Here is a 25645-nt window from a genome sequence, read left to right as displayed (position 1 = left end):
GTGATCAACGCAACCTTTAGCCCCTCTCTCCTCCCTGGAGGTTGGGTGGTAAAGCCAAAAGTCCCAAACCTCTCATCAGAAGGCTGGTTTCCCTGGCAACCAGCCCCCTTCCTGAGGCTATCCAGGAGCCCCCAGCCATCAGTCATCTCATTAGCTTACAAAGAAACACTTATCATGTTAGAGAGTCCAAGGGTTTTAGTAACTGTATGCCAGGACCCAGGGGCAGAGAGCAAATATGTTTCTTATTATATCACAATGTCACACTAGCATTTATTAAGCATTTATTATTGGTCACATTTTGAGTTACAGACTTTATAGACATTATCTTATTTGAGACTCACTACAACCACTGAATTGGAACTATTAACCCCATTATTCAGAGGAGGAAACTGAGGCCCAGAGAGATTACATAAACTACCCCCAAAACTCCTATCTCATAGAGGACAAAACAAGGACTTAAATTCAGATCTCTGATGCCAAAGCTTGGGCTCTTAACCACTACAATATATTGCCTCAAAAGATAATAGGAGACACAAAATGGTGTTTATAATCTTGCCGGGGGACTACAAAAGACATAATAACAGTTACAAGCCAAAAACATGAAATACACAAAGAAAGCAAACCATGAACAGAGTGGCTTTCAGGGGCACAAATAATAGAGCAGTGATCAGAATTAGGCTCTGAGGAGTGAGTTTTGAGCTGAGATTTGAGGCCAGTGAAGAAAATACACTGGCCAAAAAAAAAAAAAAAGGACTCTTTTCATAGTTACAATGGCACGTTTAGAGTCTTGACAAATGTAGCGAAGTGGTCATGTGTAAGGAAGCACTTTATCCTCTAGCAATCTAACGAGTGGATACAAGATATTAATCATGAGGCAGGTACAGCGAAGAAATGTATGTTTTGGGGTAGGGGGGAGCTAAAGTCCCAGTGGCATCAATCCTGTTGACATCTTGGATTAAAAGCAATTTACAAGGCTGTAGCTGGTGAGCTTTCTCTGTTTAAATCTGTCCTGCATTGTGTCTGAAAGGCAAATGAAATAAACAGCAGTAATATTTTCAAGGATTAGGGACTCACTGAGTTAAGGCTGTGCTTTTGAAATTTTAAGCAGACTCAAGCAACACTGTAAAGTGTTCTTTAAGGAATGATACAGAATGAGGTCCTTGAAGTGTCTGATTATCTCCTGCCCATTCAGAATGGGTGGATATTTCCTTCTAATCAGGGGCAGTCAGTTAGCAGATACCCAAGGCCCAGGTTAGTGTACTCTGCTGTCTGTCCTTTAAGATGATGAATTCATAGAAAGGAACTGTAACATATTCTTGTTTAAAGATAAGCTTCAAGAAATTCATAAGCGTGTTCTGAGAAACAGTGGTTCTCATCAAATGAAGAGGGCTTACTGCTTTGACAAAGAGAATTACCATTGATTCACAATTTTGACCTGCTAAAAGTTTTATTTTTCAATATAGGTAAGGTGGTATTTTTTTCTCTTCAAAGAATATGGCCACACATGAAGAATTAGAATCTGTCAGGTGGAGAATTCATCTCAGTCATATAATTACTGAGCTGAGCAAGTCAGATCAAAGTGGGGGCATTGTATTGCTATAGGACATTGCTTCAAAGAAGAGTTGAACTGCAAACAATATAAAGGCTTTATTGTCCTCCATCCTAACGTCATTTAAATAATCAAGAAACATTTTCCATAAGTGGCAAGTAGTGGGATTTTAATGCCTGGTTAAAAAAGTCTGCATTCAGGCCTTATAGAAAGCAAAGGACCTTTTCTATCAGCCATTACAAATTCTCATTTCCAGGCATGAAAGGCTTAAATTGCCTGGAGTGTAGGTTTTGGTTTTGTTTTTTTTCCATTATAACCAAATATCTTAGTAAACTTCTTCATATTTCATAGAGCTAGTTAGGCAATTTCTCCTTAGATGTATCTTTGATGTGAAAATAAACATAGACTGGAGTGAAAGTTGAGGTACCTTCTAAGAGAGTATCTGTCTAAATGGTTCATAGTTACTCAGGCTAACATTAGCCCAGAGAAAACACATATCAACACTTTATATTGAGCCTAGATACAGTTGCTATAAGAAAAATATTTCTTCAAAACTTTCAAAAGAATGATGACATCAATGCCAAGAACATCAAAGAAGCTGTTTGTTGCTTTCAGGTACTTTGCCAAACTACCTTCTAAATGCTGCTTAACATTCCTTTGTAATGGAGTTAAAGATGAGCCTGAAATTGCAGGGACCTCTTAAAATGTCTGATCATCCTACCTGTGTCTCCAGGTGATTGTATCCAAACCAGTTAACACATTGCAGTCCTGGGTTGTCCAAACATGATTCAGATTGAAGTTTTACTTTCAGAATGCTTTTGTGCATTGAGGGGAGAATTGGTGGAGATGTAATCTCCAGACCTCCCCTGGGAATGCCATGGAGAGAGATGTGGAAACAATAGACATGCTGTTGGAATTCTGCTGTCATGGAACGGCACCTCTCAGTCTTCATTCATAATGCTCTTCTTTCATAAAGGATGTGGAAGAGTGGGATTAATGACCACATGTGGAAAGTTGAAAGAGAAACCAAAATAAATGTGTCCATTTGGCCTCTTTCCAGCATTTCAACTTTAATTAATCAAGAAAATATGAATTTATCTTATGAAAACTTTATTGAGTGTGATTATTGGTTTTATTCTTTGTTTTAGTTGGGAATTATTTGCTGCAGCTAATAAAAGCCCTCTTGAAGTATCTCAAGCAAAAAAGAAAATTGGGAGGGGGGAGATTTATTGGAAGGTTATGGGTTGTTTTTACTGTAGCAGATATAATTGAGTCTCCCAAAGTTCTGGAATTAGGAATTGGAAAGTTTTCAGGATATTTTTTTCCCTCCCCCTTTCACTGCCCCTCTCCCTCTTCACTTCTTCCTCTCCCCTTCTCCTTCTTTCAATCTAGTTTCTCATTCTAGCTTCTCCTTGTGCAGGAGTTTTATTCTCTTATCTCTTTAGACTTGCTTTCCCTGTCTGTTGCTGTGCACGGCTGAGAATGACTACAATATAGGCAGCCTTCCATATCTCTTAATTCAAATGCCTACAGATACTGTTAAAAAAGACCTTGTTTTGGTTCTGGATTACTAGAAGAGCATTTAAAAGGGTCAGCTTGAGTCAACTGTCTACTTTGATCCAGTCTGCTGGGACAAATGAAATGTTCCACTTCAGGCTCCCTCTACTAGGAAATGTGGGGTCAGATTATCAGAGAAGGGGAGTTAGCAAGGGCAGATATATTCAATAAATTTTCATTTCAGTCTTAATTATTTAATTAATATATGTTCAATGTAGAAAAATTGGCACAGACATATGAGCAAAGAAAAGAGAAAAATTTATCATCATGCCACCATCGGAAAGTACTTCAGCATCTCGACATGTTTTCTTCTACACATTTTTATTTGCTTTAAATAATCTTTTTTATTTTATATTTATTTGGATTATATTAAGAATGAGATACAGTGGTCAACAAGACAAATGTGACTCAGGCTTCCCTTCCTAGGGTTTATTTTATAATATGTGGAGACAGACTTAAAAATTGGAAGCTAATTAATAAAAATATTTGGAAATTATAGTAGGTACTGTAAAGGAAACAAGAGATGGAAAACAAACATGAACATGTACTTTAGATGGAATGGCCATGGAATATCTCTGTGAGGGTCACATTAAGTCGAGACTTAAGGAAAAGAAGGAGCTAACTATGATAGGAGAAGGAAGAGTTACATGAAGGCAGAGCATATCCGGTGAGAGGAAACAGTATATGCAAAAGGCCTGCATCTGAAATGGAAATGATCTTTTGTGTTCTTAGAATTAAAAACAAACAAACAAAAAAGTAGTGTAGCTGGAGTTTGGGTTGAGAAGGAGATCCCTTTTGTTGCTATCCAGAGAACACAGTGGGGCAGAGAGAGGCGAGATGTGGGGTCAGAGTCACTGAATGTAGATGGAGAATACTCGATTGCTTACCGCGCTTAAAGCAGAAGGAGCCTGAAGAAGAATGAAGAATGTGACCTGAGAGAAGGAGACAGGGAAGGACAGGATAGGGGCCTTTCATACCCATTGATGTTGGGTAAACCACTGAAGATGAAGGGAGAAATGCTGCCATGAGGTTAGGGATGGCTGTGTTTCATATTATTTCCCAAAAAGAAGGGACCTTTTTGGTAGCCAAGTACAAACCCGAAAATAATGAATAAACAACCCTCGAACACTGTTAGGGCACTCTCCCTGCCATATGGGATTTGCTGATATTTAAAGTGGTCCCTCTACAGTTGGACAAAGAGTTGCTAAGAATCAGCTATATGGCTTATAAAGGGGGCATGGTTCATGGCCAATGGCAGAGAAACATAGATGCTCCATAAACTGACTCATCTGATGTTCCCAGGCCACTAGGTGCCTGATAAGTCACATTGTCAGGCAGTCATTGAGCGCTTTCCTGGAATAGAGTTTGGAGGGGCATGTGGGAGTGGATGAGAAGCACAAGATACTGTCTTTTCTGTTGGCTTCTATAATCATACTGAAGTGAAAAACTTACAGACCTGAATCAATTACCAAGAACAATATAAGACAGAAAGTGCTAAAATCATTAAAGCAGGGAGAAAAAATATGAGGGAAAGTAGGATGGACCTTGAGGTATGCCCTTTAGAGAAAGCTTTCCAGACTGGGCCCTCCAAGCAAAAGGAGAGAGAGAAGCCACTTGATTAATGATACTTAATGCATTGTAAATTCTGCTGAGGAGGGCATTTAGAGATTTCATGAGAATTGCAAACATTTTAGACATAGCATTTACTTTGGATTTGCTTTGATATATTTTGGGCAAAAAGTGAGTCATGGTTAAAGTATTTCATGCACAAAGCAGCTGGATTTTTCAGGCTTTTACAGAATATTATGTGCATTTCTCTGTTAAACACAAAGGGTCCATCTCTGAATGTCCCCTCAGATCCTTGCTTTATAACAATTGCAGTAACTAGTCAGGATGACTAAGGATATAGTCAGTAGGGTCATCCTATTGGTTATCACTGAATGGATCTAGAATGATATTGTTTAATGTAGTAGACTACATGGGAAAATAACTCTACTTTGAACTTTTTAATTTAATATAAACATCCCCTTGTTGCTGGACAACAAGTTTTGTTTACACTGCCACTAACAGAATATCATAATATGAAACATGATATTCATTTGAATATTTGAGGGGTACTTCATTATAAGGGAGTGGGATTCCTTTTCTAGCTTTCTTAGGCAGAGTCTCTCCCATCTACAACAATAAGGCCATGCGCAAGTCTCCAGAACAATGATCATACTGTATTACTATTTTTCACTATGTTTCCAGACAGACTGGTAAATTCCTTTTTGTTTGTTTCTTTTTGTTAATTCTAACGTTAATTGAAAACAGTGGTTTTTGTTGTTGTTGTTTTTGTTTTTGTTTTGAGACAGAGTCTCTCTCTGTCACCCAGGCTGGAGTGCAGTGACGTGATCTCGGCTCACTGCAAGCTCCGCCTCCCAGGTTCACGCCATTCTCCTGCCTCAGCCTCCCAAGTAGTTGGGACTACAGGCACCCGCCACCACGCCCGGCTAATTTTTTGTATCTTTAGTAGAGACGGTGTTTCACCGTGTTAGCTAGGATGGTCTTGATCTCCTGACCTGGTGATCCGTCTGCCTCGGCCTCCCAAAGTGCTGGGAATACAGGCGTGAGCCACCATGCCTGGCTGAAAACAGTGTTTTAAGAGCAATGTTCTGAGCTCTTTTTGAGCTTTAGCTACATGGTTCTTGCATTAACCTATGATGTAGGCACCCTTATAGAATATACAGCTGGTGCTAAATAAGTATCTGTTGAATGAATGGGTAAACAAATTCAGTGTTACAGATGAGGAGAAAAAAATCTGGTTTTGTTACCTTCATTTTCTCTTTTTCCAGCACATGCCTTGTCCATAGGATAGTCAGGATGACAGTGGGAAGTGTCAGACCAGCCTGAGGTTCAAGTTCATCTCTTACTGAAAAAGAGCTGCCGGTGACGGAGCTCTGCTTTGAGCTTGGAATAATGCTGGTGCTTTACATGTGTGTTGCTAATCCCCACTAAAACCCTGAGACATGGGGTGTTATTGTCCATATCATACAGGTAAGGTAAGTGACTAGTTTAGACTTGTACAGTAAGTAGGAACAGAGAAGCATTTGGAACCCAGGTTTATTGGCAGTTGAGTCTTGTGCTCTTTCTAGATCCCACAGCTTCCCATTTATCTTGATAAGAGAAGGTGTCTGCCTCTCCGAGGTAGTGTTATACTGGTTCCCTTCCCCTTCTCCTCAATGACTATTTTGTTGGTTAAAGATAAACTTGGAACATTCTCCACAGGGAAGTGATGGAAGTGTCCACGCTGACAAAATGCTATCATGAAATGCCTTTTTTCTGCCCTGTAATGATGAGTGTTTCCAAGGCAAATTCCAAGTCGTTGAGTTACTCTTCCACAAGCCAACCATTAAATCTAAGAAAGGGGAGGTGGGGAAGACATCAAATAAATTTTGAATACAGGAGAGCTTGGTATTGAGTACCTTCAGAAGGGCAGTATGTTGACTTCTTTTCTCTATATAGAGCCTGAATTTGCATTGCTCCTGCTTCTATATAAAGCTTTATCTTGGGCTTCATAAAGAGTAGCTATTTTGGGCTAGGCACAATGGCTCACAGCTGTAATCCCAGCACTTTGGGAGATCAAAGCAGGAGGACACCTTGAGTCCAGGAGTTCCAGACTACCCTGGGCAACATAGTGAGACTCCATCTCTACAAAAAAATTTAAAATTAGCCAAGTGTGTTGTCACTTTCCTGTAGTCCCAGCTACTCCAGTGGCTGAGGGGAAAAGATCACTTAAGCCTGGTAGGTTGAGGCTGCAGTGAGCCAAGATTGTGCCACTACACTCCAGCCTGGATGACAGAACCAGGTCCTGTTTCAGAAAAAAAACAAAACAAAACGCTATTTTGACTAAAATAGTCACATTTCTCAGGGTCCAAACCTTATGGAACAAAGTTATGGAACAAATTTTCTAGAAAGATCTAATATGCCTCCTCTGACCCTTACACTAAAAACAACAACAAAAAGGCCAGGTGTGGTGGCTCATGCCTGTAATCCCAGCACTTTGGGAGGCCGATGCGGGCAGATCACTTGAGGTCGGGAGTTCAAGACCAGCCTGACCAACATGGTGAAACCCCGTCTCTACTAAAAATACAAAAATTAGCCAGATGTGGTGGTGCACACCTGTAATCCCAGCTACTCAGGAGGCTGAGGCAGGAGAATCACATGAACCTGGGAGGCGGAGGTTGCAGTGAGCCAAGATCATGCCACTGCACTCCAGCCTGGGCGAGAGAGTGAGACTCCATCTCAAGAAAAAAAAAAAAAAAAGAAAGAAAAACAACAACAACAATAACAACAAAAAACCCTAAAACATAAAACAACAAACAAACAAAAATACCTCACATGTTTTCTTGAAGGAGTGAAAGTATGAGTTACTGAAATTCATAAGGAAGCATGCCCTGGCTCCATGTCTGCTCCAGTGCTTTCACCCAGGAAGGGCATGGAGTCCAGATGGGGCTTCAACTTGCATCTCAGCTTTGCAGTCCCATCAGGAGGCGCAACAGCACTTTGTGTCCATCACAAAGCTTCATACACCCCTTCACTTCTGGTTCACATGAGTGACAATACATTTTCTTCACAGTTCCAGTTCTCAGGGCTTCACATTCTTGTGACTTCAGAGTTTAAAGGAAAATAATCAATGGGCAAGTATGGTGGCTCACGCTTGTAATCTCTATAACCTTTGGGAGGCTGAAGCAGGAGGATTGCTAGAGCCCAGGAGTTCAAGACCAGCCTGGGCAACATGGCAATACTGCATCTCTACTAAAAAATGTATTAAAATGTCTTTAAAAAAGTAAAAACAAAAGGTAAATAATCACTCAAGCAAAATTCTGGTAGAACCATTAATTTGCTTGTGAATTTGGTATGAAAATATTCCCCACAACCCACAACCTCCTTTTTAGCATTGTTTTACTGCTCCCACTCAATAGTTAGAAGGATCCCGTTTCCCAGGCACTGAGGTCAACGAATAATTATTAAAACACCTACAATATGCCCAGCATTGTGGTAGGTACTGAAAGAAACTTGGAGAAGTATAAGGCAATGAATGCCCACCCTCAAAGAGCTTAAAATCTGGTTGGGCAAACCTAATTACTGTGTGGCCATAAAATAATATCTAGTAATACAAGGAAGCTCAGATCTTGATAGGGCCAAATAAGAAGTGAAGGTTCTTTCTGTTTTTAGTAAAAGCCTGACAATCCTATTTTGTGCTAGGACTGGAAAGGCAGAAAGGAATTACTCTCACCTCCAAGTACTTGAGGAGCTAGAATTTACTATTCCTGGATCCTAAACATTTTTACTTCAAGAATCAAATCAAGAGTCATATATTAGCTTTCGGATTGGTCTCTTTCTAATGTTATCTATCCCCAATCCTATCTCTAATCAGCCATGAGTAAAATAGCCTGAGGAAAGTTTGCAGATGATGGAACCAAGATATTCCCTTGAGTATGTAGGCAGTGGCAGATTTGGTTCTTGTGTTTATGCCTGGTTGAGAAAGACAGAAGTCTACTTGGGGTGAAAAAAAGTGACCTATGGACTGAATTGTTACCTTTGTGTGGCACATTCCCTGTTTCTAGGGCAGCACCGGAGACAAAGAATGCATTTATTTTGTGGAAAGCGATGGGGGCAGGGGAAGAAACAGAAACCAGAGGATTGTGCAATAATGGCATTTTCAAATCCCTCCAGAAAGTTTATGTTTCAAGTCTTTTGGAAAAGTGAAGCATAGCTACTTAAAAAGAAGCAGTTTACTGAGGACCCCAGCCCCAGTTCTGCTGTGCTGGATTTTCCTTGTTCCTAGGCGTTCTCATACCTTCAACCCCAGCTGCTGGGGCAGGCAGGCTACCGTGTCTGGACCCTGCCCCGGACAGGCCTATGCCTTTCCCCAGCAGAGACCGCAGGCCTCAAATAGCATCTAGGTGTCCAAATGGAAGAATGAGAACAAGGACGGGAGTGAAAAGAAACAGTTTGCTGGATCTCAGCAAAAGAAAGTACAGTGATTTCTGTGTCATCTGCAAACCAGACTGGACTCCCTTGTTGAAAATCATTCCCAAAACAAGCCCCTTCCTCGGATGGCCAGTGAAAGGATGATATTAAATGCACAGTCTCATGAATTAAACATAATTGTGGGGCACAGATTTATCATGCAAAATAAAAAATGCTTCTCACCCACCTAGGTAGTGGAAAAAGTGCAAAGATTGAGTGTAGTGCTGATTGGAAGCCTTTACATCCTGCTGCTGGCTTAATCATCTGCATATTTTCCCTCATGCCAGGGATGATTTGATAGGATATGGTTCAGAACTCTCTCTGGTGCTTAGTAAATCTTTTTGACTGACCGAATGACCTTTGTCTCTTTCCTCTCCTATACTGGAGCCTCAGGAGTGATGGCCTGAACTTTCACCATCAACCTCCCACCAGTGATGTCATCATTCTCTCCTTGCCATCCAACCCCCTGTGTCCCGAATGCCCTTACCCCTGCCCTGTGCTCACAAGGCATCTTCATTCTGTTGGCCTTTTGTCTTGGCTGTCTGGGCTATCTGTGTCCAGCACACTGTCAGCATTTGGCAAGGTAGAGGCCAAAAGGGAAGAGAGCAGTATGGCTAGTGGTTCAGAATTAGGACTTTGGAACCAGACATGTCTGGGCTGGCATCCTGCCTCCATATCTTTCCTGTGTAATCTTAATGTCAGGAACCTCAATTTTTTCACTTATGAAATGGGTATATAAGAACACAAGCCTCAGAGAGCCATGAGATTAAACAAGAACTTACGCCACAGAGTGCCTGTCTAGAATAAGCATTCAGTACACAATAGTTAAGAGGTGAGAGGCTTTCATAGAACATAGGTACTCTTGCCTTTGAAGCCCCTTATTCCTTAAAAAATATTAAAAATTATATTTTATGACCGTGTTGGCAAAAAGATAAATTAATATATATTGAAACAGTTCTTTAACCTAAAATCTTATTTTTTTCCTTCTGTTCTATAACTGTTGTGAGCCCTGGGCACTGTGTGTCCCATGCCTAATGGGTAGGTCAGCCCTTGGGTGAAAGATTTGTTTTGGAGATCCTTCCCTTTACCTTTCCAGTATCATTAACTGTTTTCTGGAAGATTCAGGCCCTGCAGCCCCTCAGGACATTACTACCCTAATACTTCTCCTTTTTCCCTTCTCTTTTCTTCCAGCCACCCAAAAGGTCCACAGTGTGGAGCTCCCAACTCCCATAGTCCTGCCCCCATCCTTCTCTATTTAAACCCTTGCCTTTATTCCCCACCATTCCCCTGGTTAGGTCTTGTTCCCGGCTTTATTCTTGTTCTGGTAAGTTGGCTTTGAATTTTCTCATAAGCTATTTCTCCTTGAGGTATTATTGACTGTTTTCCTCCTCTATTGCTTCTGGAGTATTTGCATCCTGAGAGACTCTATACCGTAATTCAAACCATGTATCTAATGAAAGAATTTTAGTCCAGCAAAGGAGATATTTCAAAGCAAAAAGTGATCCTTGAGAATCATTTAGATTGTATGGTGCTGGTGCCAGTAGCTTGGTGCCTACTGCTTGTAGGCATTCAGTGGGTCTCGGTGATATAACTAGATTAAAAACTTCTAGAAGGCAGGGCACAGCCTATTCCCAAAATTCTCTTGGTAAAGTATCATGCCCAGTGAAGTTTTGATGGGTGTCTTTTATCCTAATGGAATCACACGTGACTTCTTCTGTCCCCCATCTTAAGGAATCCCTCCAGCTGTGCTTGGTGGTGACCTTACACCACCACACATGGTGCCTGGAACACAAACTTCCCTCCTTTAGTGCTTGTAATTTTCTGGCTTTGGGCAGGATAATGATCTCAGAGATAATCCCATTTATAAAGGAGAAGAAAATTGTGGCCCAGAAAAGTTGAGTATTTTCCCTAAAGTAACAGAATAAATTAATGGAAGAATCGGGATGAGAGCCCTGGCTTCCTGAAGACACAGGTGTAGGTACCATTTACCTCTGTCAGGGCCTAGGGTGTCACTTACTATGGAGCACAGGCTGTGCAGTGGGAATGTGTGGTTTGATTCCTGACTTCATTGCTTACTCTGTCTGTCCTTTGAAAAGATACTCAACCTCTAAACCTGTTTTCTTATCTGCAAAATCGGGGAGGGGAAGAAATAATATCAACTTTATAGAGTTGTGAAGATTCTGAGAGTTGTGAGAGTTACATAAGATTATCCACATAAAGTGCTTAGTACAATGTCTCACATGCAGACCTGCAATAAATGACTCATTATTATACAATTATCACTAATTCTATTACTGTCTTTACACTCCTCATAGCCTAAAGAAAGTGTGAGTGCTGTTTCCCAGAGCGCATACTGCACTGCCCAGGGAGTGGCCAGAGCAGTGAGAGAATCTGGCTGAACAGGTTTTTTCAAAGCAGTGGAAAATAAATCAAAGGTGATAACCCAAATTTGGAAAAAGAATGTACTCCTTTGTTTGTTCTTTCCTAGTTGTGAAAGAACCTTCAAAATGCAATTTATGCTGAAATAAATCAGAAGCAACATGGCTGACTCTCTCTGGTCTGTGTTCTTCCTGACCCCATGAGGATAGACAGTGGTAACTTTGAGTTTCTGCTGGATGTGGTGATAGCTGACCATGTTCTGTGATGATGTCTACACCAGTGAGTGGACAAGATTAGGAGTCAGCAAATCATGCAGAGACAGCAGAGATGCGGGGAGAGGGGAAGCTTCACACCCAGGTACAAAGCATGCCTAGCCCCTTGCTGCAAATTGTTCATCACTAAATGTGAAGTCTCAGGCAACTTGGTTAGAACTCTGTGTTGAAAATAACAGATGCCCAATTTGTATTAGCTTGAGCAATAGGGAAATTCATTATAAAGATGCCATAATGTATCAAAGAAAACAAGCAGAGCTGACCTGGGATTGGAAACAAGCCCCCGAATGGTATTCAAACGTGTCTCTCCTCTGCTTCGTTTTTCTCTCTTTCTACAGATTTGCTTCCTCTGTGGCTCTAGTTAACACAATGGAACAACAGATCACAAGTTTTGTAGATACAGCCACCTAAAGAGAGCCTGGTCTCACTTTCTCTAAATCCAAAATTCCCATGGAAGGGAGTAATTGCCCTGCCTTGGATCAGGTTCCTTTCTCTGATTACCAATCAGCAATGATATAAGGTTATAATCTGTTGTACCAACATGACACATTCACCATAACTATTTACCACCTGTGAGTGAGAAAAACTACAAATAAGGGATGATTGAAACAAGTATTGGTGAGCCAGATGACAAAAAGCAGATTTTTCCCACCCAGCTCTATACTGCGTCCTGGCCATTCCCATATTCCTCATCACTTTACCTGAAATCTAGGATGTCTCTGTAGTTACTGCCCCTGGCCCCTTTATACTAGGTTGATCCTAGCCCTGAACAAACTAATTAGAGCACGTTAGAGTGTAAATGACATATGCTTTAGAACCACGCAAACTTTGAGTTAAAGCCCACTTGCTAGCTGTGTGACCCTGGGCAAGTTACTTAGTCTCTCTGAGTATTGCTTTCCTTATTTATAAATTAAGGGTAATAATACCTTTCTAATGGGATTGTTGTGCAGATTAAGGGAAATAAAGTAACCACATTCAAGTGTTTGATATGTAATATATACTCAGTTATGTTAATTTCCTTTTCTTGATTAGTCTACCTAGAAATCTTCAGGCAGGTGAGAGAGCAGCCATAGTGAGAAGAGAAGATAGGAGAAGTGATAGAATTTTCTATCTAGGAAATGTTTTCTTGCCTCAGGTATTTTACAGTTATGCTGAGAAAACATTGAATAATTTCAGTGGGTCTGCAGCACTGGGAAAGCCACACTTTTGTAGATATGGTCTCTCACTTCAGAGACAAATCAACAAGGATATGAGGACGAATGATGAATGCTTTATGTTTCTTTTTTAATTTATTAGTGTGCTTATATGGCCCTTAAGCCTTTCTCTGTAAATTTTAAGCCTCATAAAGTATAATCTGATTGCTAGGTTGTGAATGAAGTACTTTAACAGTCACAAAAAACTTAAACATGTTGCTGTTTAGACAAGCTCCCCTTTCAGCATGTAGTAAGCCATACTTTTTCTACAAATTGTTTTTTATTGAGTTGTTACTGTAACAGGCACTTTCTAAACTTTTATATGCATTATCTCATCCCTTCCTGTGAGTTAAGTGCTATTGTCCCCATTTTCTAGATGAGAAAATTGAGGCTCAGGTAAGTTGCTGAGGTCACATAGCACACAGTGACAGAATTGGCACTTGAGCTCAGTTTAGTCTGCTTCCAGAGCCTAAGCAATTAACACTTTCATTTTGGTAACGAGATTTAGTTACAGGAAACAGAAGAAATGAATTCCCAGGAACATCAGTGCTTAAAGTATCTCATATGAGGGATGATCATCTCATGACTTTTGTGTGTCCACATAAGGTTGCTACATAGGCTTGGATGCAAAGCAGTGGAATTATAGGAAGAAAAGTAGATGAACAATAATAGCATATCTCCTTAGGCCTGAGAACTATTCTAATTACTTACTTAGAGGATAATAGTGATGAAGGGGTTGGGTCTATGAAAAAAAAAGAAACTAGAGATTTGTTCCCAGCTTTTGACTTGTGAGTGTTTTCTATCTTGCTTAAAATTGTGCACACTCTGATCATCTGTGGCTGCGAGGAGTTGTGTGTGCATGCATGTGGAATATTTTGGCTTGCTCCAGAAAATAACAATGCTTTAATCTTAGGTACTGTGAATAACTTCTTATGATATTTGAAGGAATCTGTATCCATTGACCTATGAACCCACTCATGGGAACCACTGATCTCTAACCTAATTGACCTGCTCCTCCAGAAATATTTTATTTTGTTGTGTTTGTGCTACTGAGAGTTTTATTATAATCCAGATTGTGCTTCATTTGTGCTCTCTTTGTGCCATTTTTTTTAAAAAACTGAATCTTGTGTGTAAATAGAAGAAACATTTAAATATCACATCACTTTTTATGAGAAGCATAATTGGATTAATATTTCTTATTTTTCCTTTTTATTCCCTTCTGTCTTTCAGCTCCAGGGTTCCTTGAAAAGAAAACAGGTAGTTAACCTATCTCCTGCCAACAGCAAGCGTCCCAATGGCTTTGTGGACAACTCATTTCTTGATATCAAAAGAATTCGTGTTGGGGAGAATCTCTCTGCAGGACAAGGTGGCCTCCAAATAAACAATGGACAAAGTCAGATTATGTCAGGGACCTTGTCTATGAGCCAAGCACCCCTGCGAAAGACTAACACTCTGCCATCCCATATACATTCTCCTGGCAATGGCCTGTTTAACATGGGCTTAAAGGAGGTAAAGAAGGAGCCAGGAGAGACTCTGTCTTGCAGTAAGCACATGGATGGCCAAATGACCCAAGAGAATATTTTTCCTAATAGGTACGGAGACGACCCTGGAGAACAGCTGATGGATCCTGAGCTGCAGGAACTGTTCAATGAACTGACCAACATATCTGTGCCTCCCATGAGTGACCTTGAACTGGAGAACATGATCAATGCCACCATAAAGCAGGATGACCCATTTAACATTGACTTGGGTCAGCAAAGCCAGAGGAGCACACCTAGGCCCTCCTTACCCATGGAGAAAATAGTGATCAAAAGTGAATACTCACCGGGCTTGACTCAGGGCCCCTCAGGCTCTCCTCAGCTGAGGCCCCCATCAGCTGGCCCCGCATTCTCCATGGCCAACTCTGCCCTCTCCACTTCGTCTCCAATCCCTTCAGTCCCTCAGAGCCAGGCTCAGCCTCAGACAGGCTCAGGAGCAAGCCGGGCCTTGCCAAGCTGGCAGGAAGTATCCCATGCCCAGCAGCTCAAACAGATAGCTGCTAATCGTCAGCAGCATGCCCGGATGCAGCAGCACCAGCAGCAGCACCAGCCTACCAACTGGTCAGCCTTGCCCTCTTCTGCTGGACCATCACCAGGTCCATTTGGGCAGGAGAAAATCCCCAGCCCTTCTTTTGGTCAGCAGACATTCAGCCCACAGAGCTCCCCCATGTCTGGGGTAGCTGGCGGCAGCGGCCAGTCGAAAGTAATGGCTAACTACATGTACAAGGCCGGCACCTCAGCCCAGGGTGGGCACCTAGATGTGCTCATGCAGCAAAAGCCTCAGGATCTCAGTCGAAGTTTTATTAACAACCCGCACCCAGCCATGGAGCCCCGTCAGGGCAACACCAAGCCTTTGTTTCATTTTAACTCAGATCAAGCGAACCAGCAGATACCTTCTGTTTTGCCTTCCCAGAACAAGCCTTCTCTCCTACACTACACCCAACAGCAACAGCAGCAACAGCAGCAGCAGCAGCAGCAGCAACAGCAGCAGCAGCAGCAGCAGCAGCAACAGCAACAGCAACAGCAGAGTTCAATTTCAGCTCAACAACAGCAACAGCAGCAGAGCTCAATTTCAGCCCAACAGCAGCAGCAGCAGCAACAACAGCAGCAGCAGCAGCAGCAACAACAACAGCAACAACAGCAGCAGCAACAGCAGCAGCAGCAGCAACAACCATCTTCTCAGCCTGCCCAATCTCTACCAAGCCAGCCTTTGCTAAGGTCACCTTTGCCACTTCAGCAAAAGCTCCTACTTCAGCAAATGCAGAATCAGCCCATTGCAGGAATGGGATACCAAGTCTCCCAACAACAGAGACAGGTAAGGGCTCTACTACTCCAAATACAGAGTTCCCAGAGACCATTTAGCTTGATCTTTATGCTGTGGTTACCATTATGTTTGTATTGGGACAAGATCAAGACCAAAGACAGTAGTGGTCTTGATGGAGTCATATGAAGACCTCACAAAGCCTGGTTCGTTGAGGGTATCTAGAGGCAAGGGCTAGTACTTCCTTGTAGAGCATTAGTATCATTGTGATCTGTAATGATCAAAGGTTCTTGCTTACTCAGAATAGAGCATTATAATGTATGCCGTTAATGACATATCCAGTTGTCAATCAGATGGTCATTTATCCAAGCAGTAAATTAGTCATTAAGTCAATGTGCACTTGCTGAGTACCTACCATGTGCAAGATGTTGTTATTATGCTGAGTATTGGAATAAAGCTGGAGGTGGGATTGAGTATTAAATGACTGATCTACACCTGCACCAACCAACTGGAATATCTAAATGCCCAATGATCATAATGATCCTGCGATGACTCCCTGTGATGCATGTGGACCGAATATCAGCCTGAAATAAAACATGATCCCTGTCTGCAAGCACAGTAAGGAAAGGGAGACAGGATTTTTAAACTACCATTTCAATACTAGGTATGAGAGCACAGAGTTTGGGTATCTTACCCAGCAAAGGGAAATCAGGGAAGGCTTCTGGAAAACCAATGTCTGAGTTAAATGTTAAAAGATGAAATTATCACGACTACAGATAAAAACAATCTCTGGCTACCTTACATCGTTTGGTTAACATAAAACAGAGGTTTATTCTGCCCCAAACGTGAACAATATGAAGGCATAGCTCTGTGCCTCCAGAGCACATATTGATGAGTAAGTCCTGATCCCCAGGGAACCTGAAAGAAAAAACTCTTTCTGGAAGGAAGGAAGGAACTTTGAATATAGCTTTGCGCGTGTAATTTGACAGGTCTGCGTTATCTATCTAAGCACAAAGATAGCACATTATGTCAAAAAATTATCTCAGGACAGTGCGATGGTGCAGATGCTAATTCCAATAACATTCCTAGAGTAGTTTTCGTGGCTATTGCCCAGAAAAGAATGCCACAAACACCACAAACTCTGTCCAAGCTAACCTTTACCCTAGATGTTGGCCAAGAGAACACCAGACTCAACGAGGATTCAAAAGTTATGCACTAAGCACAGCTTTCAGCCCTTTTCTACTTAAGAAGTGTGTTTTTAAAAAATTATAGATTATGGAGAATGGACTTGGAGTAGAGACATATATATACACACATATGTTTTTTTACAAAATTCCTTTTTTAACCCAGGGAATTTTGGGAGCATTTAAAAACAAGTCATAGAACTATTTTCTAATGCTATATGCAGGCACTTTGATTTGGATGAATGTAGGTTCAAATTCTTACTCTGACAGTCTTAGCTGTGTCACCTCAAGGGACTCACTGAACTTCTCTAAGCCTATTTCCTCACCTATCAATAGGAGTGAAAAGAAAATCTCCTAGGAGTGTATTGAAAATAAAATGAGGTAATTCTCAGTCCACAGTCTAGAGTAAGTTGATTACTATAATGATTATGGAAAGAGCCATAAATCACCAAAATGTTATTTTTAAAAAAGCACTGCTATTTTATAGGAGAGGCATTGGAGTAAATCCCAAATTCTAACATAACCAGTATCAGGGAAATAAATAAAAGAGAATTATCTTATCTCTAATTTTTCACTATCCAGCAGCTTGAGTGTATTGCAGTTTACCCTTTCTAGGCCCAGACTTCTGACCATAAAAATGGAAATTATAAATAATGAGATGGCAATGAGTTAGCATTTATAACCGGCATGACTTCTGCCTCCCTTACTTGTGGCATCTCGTTTCATCCATATGAGGGAAATGCCATTATTTCCATGTTACGGGTAAGAGAATTGAGGCACAGAGAGGTTCAATAGCTTTCCCAAGTTCGCACAGATAATGAGTAGCAGCTGCAGGATGCTGATGATCTACTTTGAAGCCTATACTTTCAGCCACTAGGATCTACAGCTCACAGGTAGGATTTGCTGGAGTCCTAGATCATTGTGGAATTCTTAAAAAGAATATTCTTCTAATGTTGAGCCCTACTTACATGATCTACATAGTAGATTAAGTCCTTTGGGATAAAAACATATCCTAAACTCTATTCTTTAGAGATGCTAAAGAAATTTTATATACACACACATACACACACACACACACACACACACACACATACATACATACCTGTGTGACTGTTAGCCTTCCTGAGGGTAAACATTATGGAGTTAGCCAAAATAAACAATTTACAACAGGAAATATATACCTTTTTTTTTTTTTTTTTGAGATGGAGCCTCGCTCTGTCGCCCAGGCTGGAGTGCAGTGGCTTGATCTCGGCTCACTGCAACTTCCACTTCCCAGGTTCAAGCAATTCTCCTGCCTCAGCCTCCTGAGTAGCTCGGATTACAGGCGGGCATCACCACGCCTGGCTAATTTTTATATTTTTAGTAGAGATGGGGTTTCACCAAGTTGGCCATGCTGGTCTAGAATTCCTGAGCTAGTGATCCGCCCTCCTCGGCCTCCCAAAGTGCTGGGATTACAGGCACGAGCCACCATGTAGAAACATATATCTTTGGTGCCCCAGCAGTCCTTTTCTGGCAGCCTCCCTGCCACCTCCAACATCCTCTGGTCTGTTTCCGGACATACTGCTGATATCAGCAACTATAAACCATATTCCTGACCTCTTAGTCCCCACCCGAGTTTCTAGGACCCAAGCACACCAATGGGTGCTGATGGCCAAATCAACAAACATCTTCCAATGCCTTAGATAATTTTTTACATTCTCCTAGGGCATATGACATACAAGATACAGAGGTAATTTTCATCTCTTCCAAAAGGCCCTTAAAAAGTGGTGGAAATGTGGCAGTATTTCAAGTTAAGGGCCTCTCTTCGATACAGGGAGTAGCCGCCCATTTAAAGCTTTATCCCAGCTTTATAGACTGAACCACATTGTCCCTTCCAGATCAATAATTCTATAACATATGATCCCAAAATCATGTGGCTGAGTTTTAAGCAAGTATACTACAGCTGCGTAGTCAAGTAAGTATTGCACTTTGGAAAGCATTCACATTTAGGAGGGAAGTATACACATTCTGATAATGATGCTATTGTTCAATACAGCTATAGAATTTTCTCTGGGGATTGTCTCTAGGGCTTATAGCACATTTGGTAGATTATTACCAACACAGTAACATTCATCCTATCAGGGCAATTTTTGCAAACAGTCAAGTCAGGTAATGCTGCTTTGGGTCAAAACCAAGGGGTAACTATGATGTGACAAGGCTGCATTGCAAGTGTGGTGTGTGAGCTTTCTCTGAAGGCAGTTAAAGAAAGTGAGCTCCTTCTCAAGATGTTAATTTTGGGAAGCAACTTGTATTTGATATACATACTTCTAAGGTTCTTCTGATTCTCATTGTCTATCCAGTGTGTTGGCATGTATTCTCAACTCAGAGTAGTTTTAACTCTTCCATTTATAATAGACAGTACAAATGTCTGTTCTCATTCCAGAACAGCTAAATCTCTGTTACCGATGACCAAAGTCATGGGTAGGGTGGGGGATTTGGAGTTAAGCAACTCTTAAATTTATCAACTGAAACATCTTAAAGGAAAATACTAGTCATGTATTTTTTTTTTTCTGCTTGTCATACTCACTTTGTGTCAAACAGGACGATTTACTATGGGATTTGTTACTTGAAGCTCTTTAGCCTGATGAAAATCTTGGTTCTCTGCTACAAATTGGTAGACTAAATTTGTTGATCAGTTGCTTGCAGTTCACCTCATAGATGTGCAAGGTGACCTTCCCTTTACCTGTCAGAACTCTGAACCCAGACAGATCCATATTTGCAGCTAGAGACTGAATGTGGGCAATTCCTGTGCCCCTTCTCTTTTACTGTGTACCTACCTCTGTTTTCCTACAGGTAAATGATGCCTGAGAGATGGATGCAGCATAATAAAATTGTTTAATAAATCCTTATTGCTCCATGTTTGGGGTGGTTTTAAGTAATCTCTTCTCCAGAGACTGGGAAAACAAATGCTATTTGGTGTTTTACAAAATGTCTATAGCAGACTCTTGTCTTGCTAATATTTGTAGCTTGGCACATGGAGATACCTCTTGGCTATAATTTTCTTCCCTTCCTGATTTGAGGATTATGGGATAGGGCAAGACGGGGATGCAATGCATGCATTTCTGATTTATCTTCAAGTCAGTGAGCACTTACTTAAGTTGTGAAAGAGTTATTGGCTGATCAGGGCTCATGAGGGTTTAAGCCAAAAGTGCTTACCTCTTGAACCAAAAAGTGATCTTTTTCAGAGCTATATAATCAGTCACTTAAAAGTGTGAATTTTTTTCTAACATTGGATCCATGCAACTCAAGTGGATTCTATATTTGGCTTAGAATTCTCCCATATCTAAAACTTCTTGGAGGGAAGGCAGCCAGTGAATGGATGGTTTGTTATGACTGAAACATAAATTTGTACATTGCCTCCTTAGTTTAAAGCCAAGTTCCTCAATCATATATTAATAACCTCACCCTACTCTCTCTTCCTAGCCAAGTTTATCCTTCTCTACACCATATCAACCCTTGGTGTAAATCAGGCACATCTCCTAATGTTCTCTGCCCCACTTCTTTAAGGTAGTATTGTACATATCTAATCTTAAGGATGAACACACAGAAAATTGTTTCCAAATTGGCCTGGGTGGCAGTGGGGAAATCAATGTAACTTTCATATGCTGACAATACCTCTAAATCCTTACAATTGTCCAATGAAAGGGCCAGAGAAGAAATAGAAATCTTGTATCAGCTGGAAACGCCTTTTCCAATGGGAAAATAATCATGAATTTGGTGTTTTGCAATAGTATGATATCCAAGCCACTCCTTTGCTGGATCCTAGAGGTTAGCTGAAGGGTCACCCAATTAGGCTGGTGCCAGAGTTTGGGTTCATAGGCTAGAATAGGTTAGAGGAAGTCAGGAGCCTGGAGAGCCAAAGTAAAACCAAGCCAAAGTCCTAAAAAAGCTGAGAAACAAAATTTGTCAGTATATTCAGAACCAAGAAGGAGGCTAAAAAAATGGTGACATACCTGTGGTCAAGGGTAAATATAATGACATGAAATCTATAGTGAAGATGGGATAGAGACTCGAGAGATGCTAGGTGATCACTGCAAATGACTTCACCATTTGATGATTTCTTTATAACTCACCTTGGCTGACTCTTGGCAAAAGGGAACAAGGTTGATACAGACATACTGTGGGTTGTCCGTGGGAGGCCAGGAGCATTATGTTTACATTTTCATTTTGTTTTTTATATTTCACCATTTATCTTTTAAGTTACAAAGGAAAGAAAAAGTTGTCTTTAATACTCCAAGAAACTAGTGCTTGACTAGAATGTAGAGTGAATTTCCAGATACATATGTTGATATAATTAGTATTGAAGAATCATAATTGGAAAATTAGCAGGAGGAACTTGGTGTCTTTTTTGTTCTTTTGTCGTTATTCTGTTGGTTGGTTGGTTTTAACATTAGCACTAACTTTGTGCCATATACGAATAACTCAAATGGTAGCTATCATCAACCGTTTTTCACAGGTGAGGACACTGGTGCTCAGAAAGATCAAATCACTTGCTCAGGGTTATGGTTAGTAATTGGCCTGATTTTACAGTCAGGGCTCATAATTACTATGCTGCCTAAATTAAGGAAATAGGTAGAGGTGGTTTGGGTTGTGCTGTCAGGGCCTTCTTTATGATATATATTTGAAATTTCACTGTTTTCTACAGTCCCAGGCAAAATCACCACCTCGGGAAAAATTTAGGTCAATTCGAATGTAGGGAGGGATCTTTAGTCAAATTCACACTGACCTTGCCTTATCTGAATCCACAGATCTCTCAGTTTCCTGATATGCCTACCAGGAGCCATGAGCTTACTGAATATTGCTCCATTCTTAGCTCTAGCTAAGCTTCTATTCACTTGTTTAAAAACATATTTATTGTGTGCCTGCTATTTGCCAAGCACAGTTCTGGATTACTGATGCTACACCTGAGATCAAATAAGAAATTGTGGTGCAGTAATGGAAGTGTAAAATTTTCAGAGTTTTTAAAAAAATTAAGTAATCAGATTGTTTTCAAATTGAACTATTTTGATCATATTGCAGGCATATTCTTGTTTCTATTGCTAGGCTGATTTGCTGCTGGGCTTCTTGGTACCTCTGTTCCCAGATTAAAATGGGAAAAAAAAAACAAGGAAGTGAGAATGCAGTTTAATTTTTAAAGCAAACATTTCTGGAGTTTTGTTAGGTATTTTACATAATAAAGAAAATTCATTCATTCTCTTTCTCTTTAACATCATCCATTCAAATTTAAGAATCTTTTTAGGATTACTGTTAGAGTTTCACAATGGGATGAAACCATAATTCTTGCCTTCATTCGTTCATATGATGAAAATGTATTGAGCACCTACAATGTGCCAGGAACTGGGGATTAAAAGATTAAATGACCCTCTTCATACCCATATAATCTCAAAGATCTGGAAAACATGGTTCCTTCCCTGGCTGAGCTTTTGATCTGAAGGAGGTATCTGTCCTTATTACTTTGTGAATTCCCATTGGGTAATTACATTACATTTTCTCAATCCTTAACAATCCATTCTACATAAGAAGTGAGCAAAAATCATGTGGGCATTTCCCCTAAGTCAACAAATTTCATTTTAAACATGTTATTTTAACCTTTCACAGAATAGAACTCTTTTTGCTGGATATTCTACTTTATTTTCTATTTTATTTTTGTTATCCTAGTATGTAATAGCTCAGAGCACAATGGAGTGAATTTGTGTAAAGCAACAATTAACTCCTCTTTCCCTCAATAAAGAAATGAACACAATAACAAGAAGAACATGTTAGCCTTGGGATCATAATACATACGGTTCAACTCCACATTTAGGGGAATGGCTTCTATTATTCTCATTCCAAGGTCTTTGTCTGTGTGTCACATCCATCAATAAGAGCTGTGCATTTAAAGCATTAGTGGGTAAGTTAGCCTGTTGAATACCAAGTTTCCAACTAGGGAAAGAAGGGGTGTAGGGTTAAGAAATAGATTTGAACCTGGAGATGGAAATGCAAGAGGGTTAATGGAAAATCTGACAGATATTTAACTGTAATGTGCATTAATGTAGGTGACTCAAACAATCCCCTTTGCACTCATTCTAATTAGTTTTGCCTTTTCTAATCAGATGTCGGTTGTTATCAGTTTGGTAGAAGCGGGTGGTGGTTCTTTTTGTGAAATCCAAAGGAGGCAAAAACCCATTTAGCCAGTTCACTAATCAGTAAATTTGCACATTAATGGTTAATTAAAGTTAGGCACAAAGACTTGAGATTCAGAAGGTGTTTACTATAAGGAGTTCTGGGTTTCAAACAGAAGACCGTACAAATGTTTAGACTAGTAGGATCAGAGAAGTGTAATGTCAGTGAATCATCTTAACTCTTTTACATTGTGTCTCAAGCAGAGGAAACCAAACTTAAACACACACACACACACACATACGCATAGCCTAGGCAGCTCTCTGGATACTAATTAGAGAACTCTGGCTGAATGTTTGCATTTGATGCAATGAATCTGAACAATAAAGTGGTGCCTAATTCTCCAAGCAATAAATTAAGTTGAACATAATAGAGGGAAGCCAATGACTGCTTCCCTGTGCATCCTGCTAAATCAAGTTTTCAAGATCCTCGATGATGAAAGAACAGGGGTGGTTGACCTGTTTCCCCTTCATTCTACTGTGAGTTCTCTCCACCCTTAACCACTAGCATTTTCGACAGTTTGCTTTTCATGGGCTCTTAAGTTCAGCTCCACCTTTATGAAACATGAATTTCATAAACAGGGAGCTTACTGGGTCCTGCTTGGTAGTCCACAGGTCTGTGTGGGTGAGCACAGGAGTGTGTGTATCCCACTCTCTGGTCTTTGGCTCACGTCTCTACTGTGTGACTCTGAGTCTTTGTCCAGTTCTTTCTCCCCTTGGCTGTACTCTCTTTTCTTTGACCCTTTCCCTACAGACCAATTTTGACCTAGCCTCTTTTTCCTGACTGTCTTGAGACTGTTTCATCGCAGGCCTTGAAAGGTGGAAGGGTGGGGACATGTAGCCGCTGGAGTTATTATTGGCAACAGTGGTGAAGGGATGTTCCCATGCTGGGAAGAGGCATGAGGCTAATAAGCTGGCCAGCCCATCTCCACATCCCCCAGTCTCTGGATGGACATGCCCTTTGATAAAACATATCCAGAACAGCTTCTGACCATTGTTCCTGCTTGCCTCTCATGCTTGCTAACTGGCCTGCCTCCTTCCAGTCTTGCCAACATGAAACCAGAGTGAGCATTCTAAAATAGGAATTTGATCATGTCATCACCTGCATAAAACCTTTAAATGGCCTTCATTTTCTCAGGAGAAAGTCCAACTCCATAGGCAGCTTATAAAGCCCTGTATGATCTGAATCCTGCCGAGGTCTCCAAAGTCATTGGTTTTCATTCCCAGCCTTTCTCTTACCTTGACTCCTACCCATTCACCCATCCTCTCCCCAAACTCATATACACTCTGCACTTAGCAACCTTCATAATAAATGTCCTCCATTTCCTGAGAAGTGTCATGCTTTCTCTCACCCCCAGGTCTTCAAATACGCTGTTCCTTCTGCCTGGAACACTTCTGATCTACTCAGCTTGGCTAACCTAATCCTAAATTTTCTTCAGTCTCAGCTAAGACATCATTTCCCCCATAAGGTTTCCCTGGTCTCCTAATATGGATTAGCTCCCATCCTATATGGTCTGGTAGCTCCCTCTGCTTCTTCTCTTTGAGCACGTATTACCTCTCACATATCTTTGTTCTTGCGAATCTCCCCCAACTAGACTGCAAGCTAGTTGAATACAGGGGTTGCATCTGTCTTATTCACCACTGTATTCTAACCCCTAACACATCTACTATGTTGCAGGCACCCAAAACTTAGTTGTTGAACATGTGGACAAATAAATTATACCATTGACTTATCGTCCTTTCTTCTGTTCTGGGTCTTTAAGAGCCCATCCCCTCCCCCAACAGAAGTTAGGAACAGGAGCTAGCACTTCCACCTTCCTCCATAGCAAGTCTGCTCTCTAAACAACATTTGCCCATGGACCTAGTCTTAGTTTGAGTCCTAGTCCTTCCAGTTCTAGTCAGAGCTGGAAAGCAGAGAATTCCCTCTCAGCTGCCCCATGGATCAAATCTATGAGATGTGATTCTGAAGAGGCCCTATTGATGGGGGCTGGACTGGCCTATATGCTGGGGAAATCATATGGGTAAAAGTAAAGTAAGAGAGCTTCACTGAGGATACTCCAAGTGACTTTTTTTCTCTCATCCTGAAGGCAATGGAAAGTCATGAAAAAAACTGCATAGGTTGTTTATAAGCAGAAATATAACTTGTACCTGGCAAAAGGTAATCGCTTAATTCAAATGCATTGAATGTCAGTGAATCAAAATTGCTTTTTAGAAAAGTCACTCTAGTAGCAGGATAAAGAACACACTGGAGGGGGGCAGCTCCTGCCGACGTCAGAATGTCAAGAATTCACCCATCCTCTGTCTCATTGTCTCCCTTGCACCCCACGTGCCACTTCTCAGAGGCCAACATTGAACTTTAGCTCTTGCTCCAGAAGATGTATTCCATCAATCATTGTATCTTACATCTTTACTCTCTCCTTTCTATCTTCAATCATGTTCAAACCCCAGCATTCTTCAAAAATGACTTTCATTAACTCTTGTACCCCTTTGAGCCCCGTTG

The 25645-nt window shown here is 40.9% G+C and overlaps 1 protein-coding gene across 2 annotated transcripts in view; it reads left to right on the top strand.

Moving 5' to 3' along the window:
- The window catches only part of MAML2 (mastermind like transcriptional coactivator 2), a 367716-nt gene that overhangs the window by 235844 nt on the left and 106227 nt on the right, over positions 1–25645 (top strand). For both annotated transcript variants that reach the window (XM_055356125.2, XM_055356126.2), the window contains exon 2: positions 14196–15818. In XM_055356125.2, the coding sequence (XP_055212100.1) occupies positions 14196–15818 (1623 nt within the window). The remainder of the gene's footprint in view (positions 1–14195; positions 15819–25645) is intronic.

Source organism: Gorilla gorilla, chromosome 9 (assembly GCF_029281585.2).
Source record: "Gorilla gorilla gorilla isolate KB3781 chromosome 9, NHGRI_mGorGor1-v2.1_pri, whole genome shotgun sequence".
NCBI lineage: Eukaryota > Metazoa > Chordata > Mammalia > Primates > Hominidae > Gorilla > Gorilla gorilla.
This window is presented reverse-complemented; position numbering and strand designations above follow the sequence as displayed.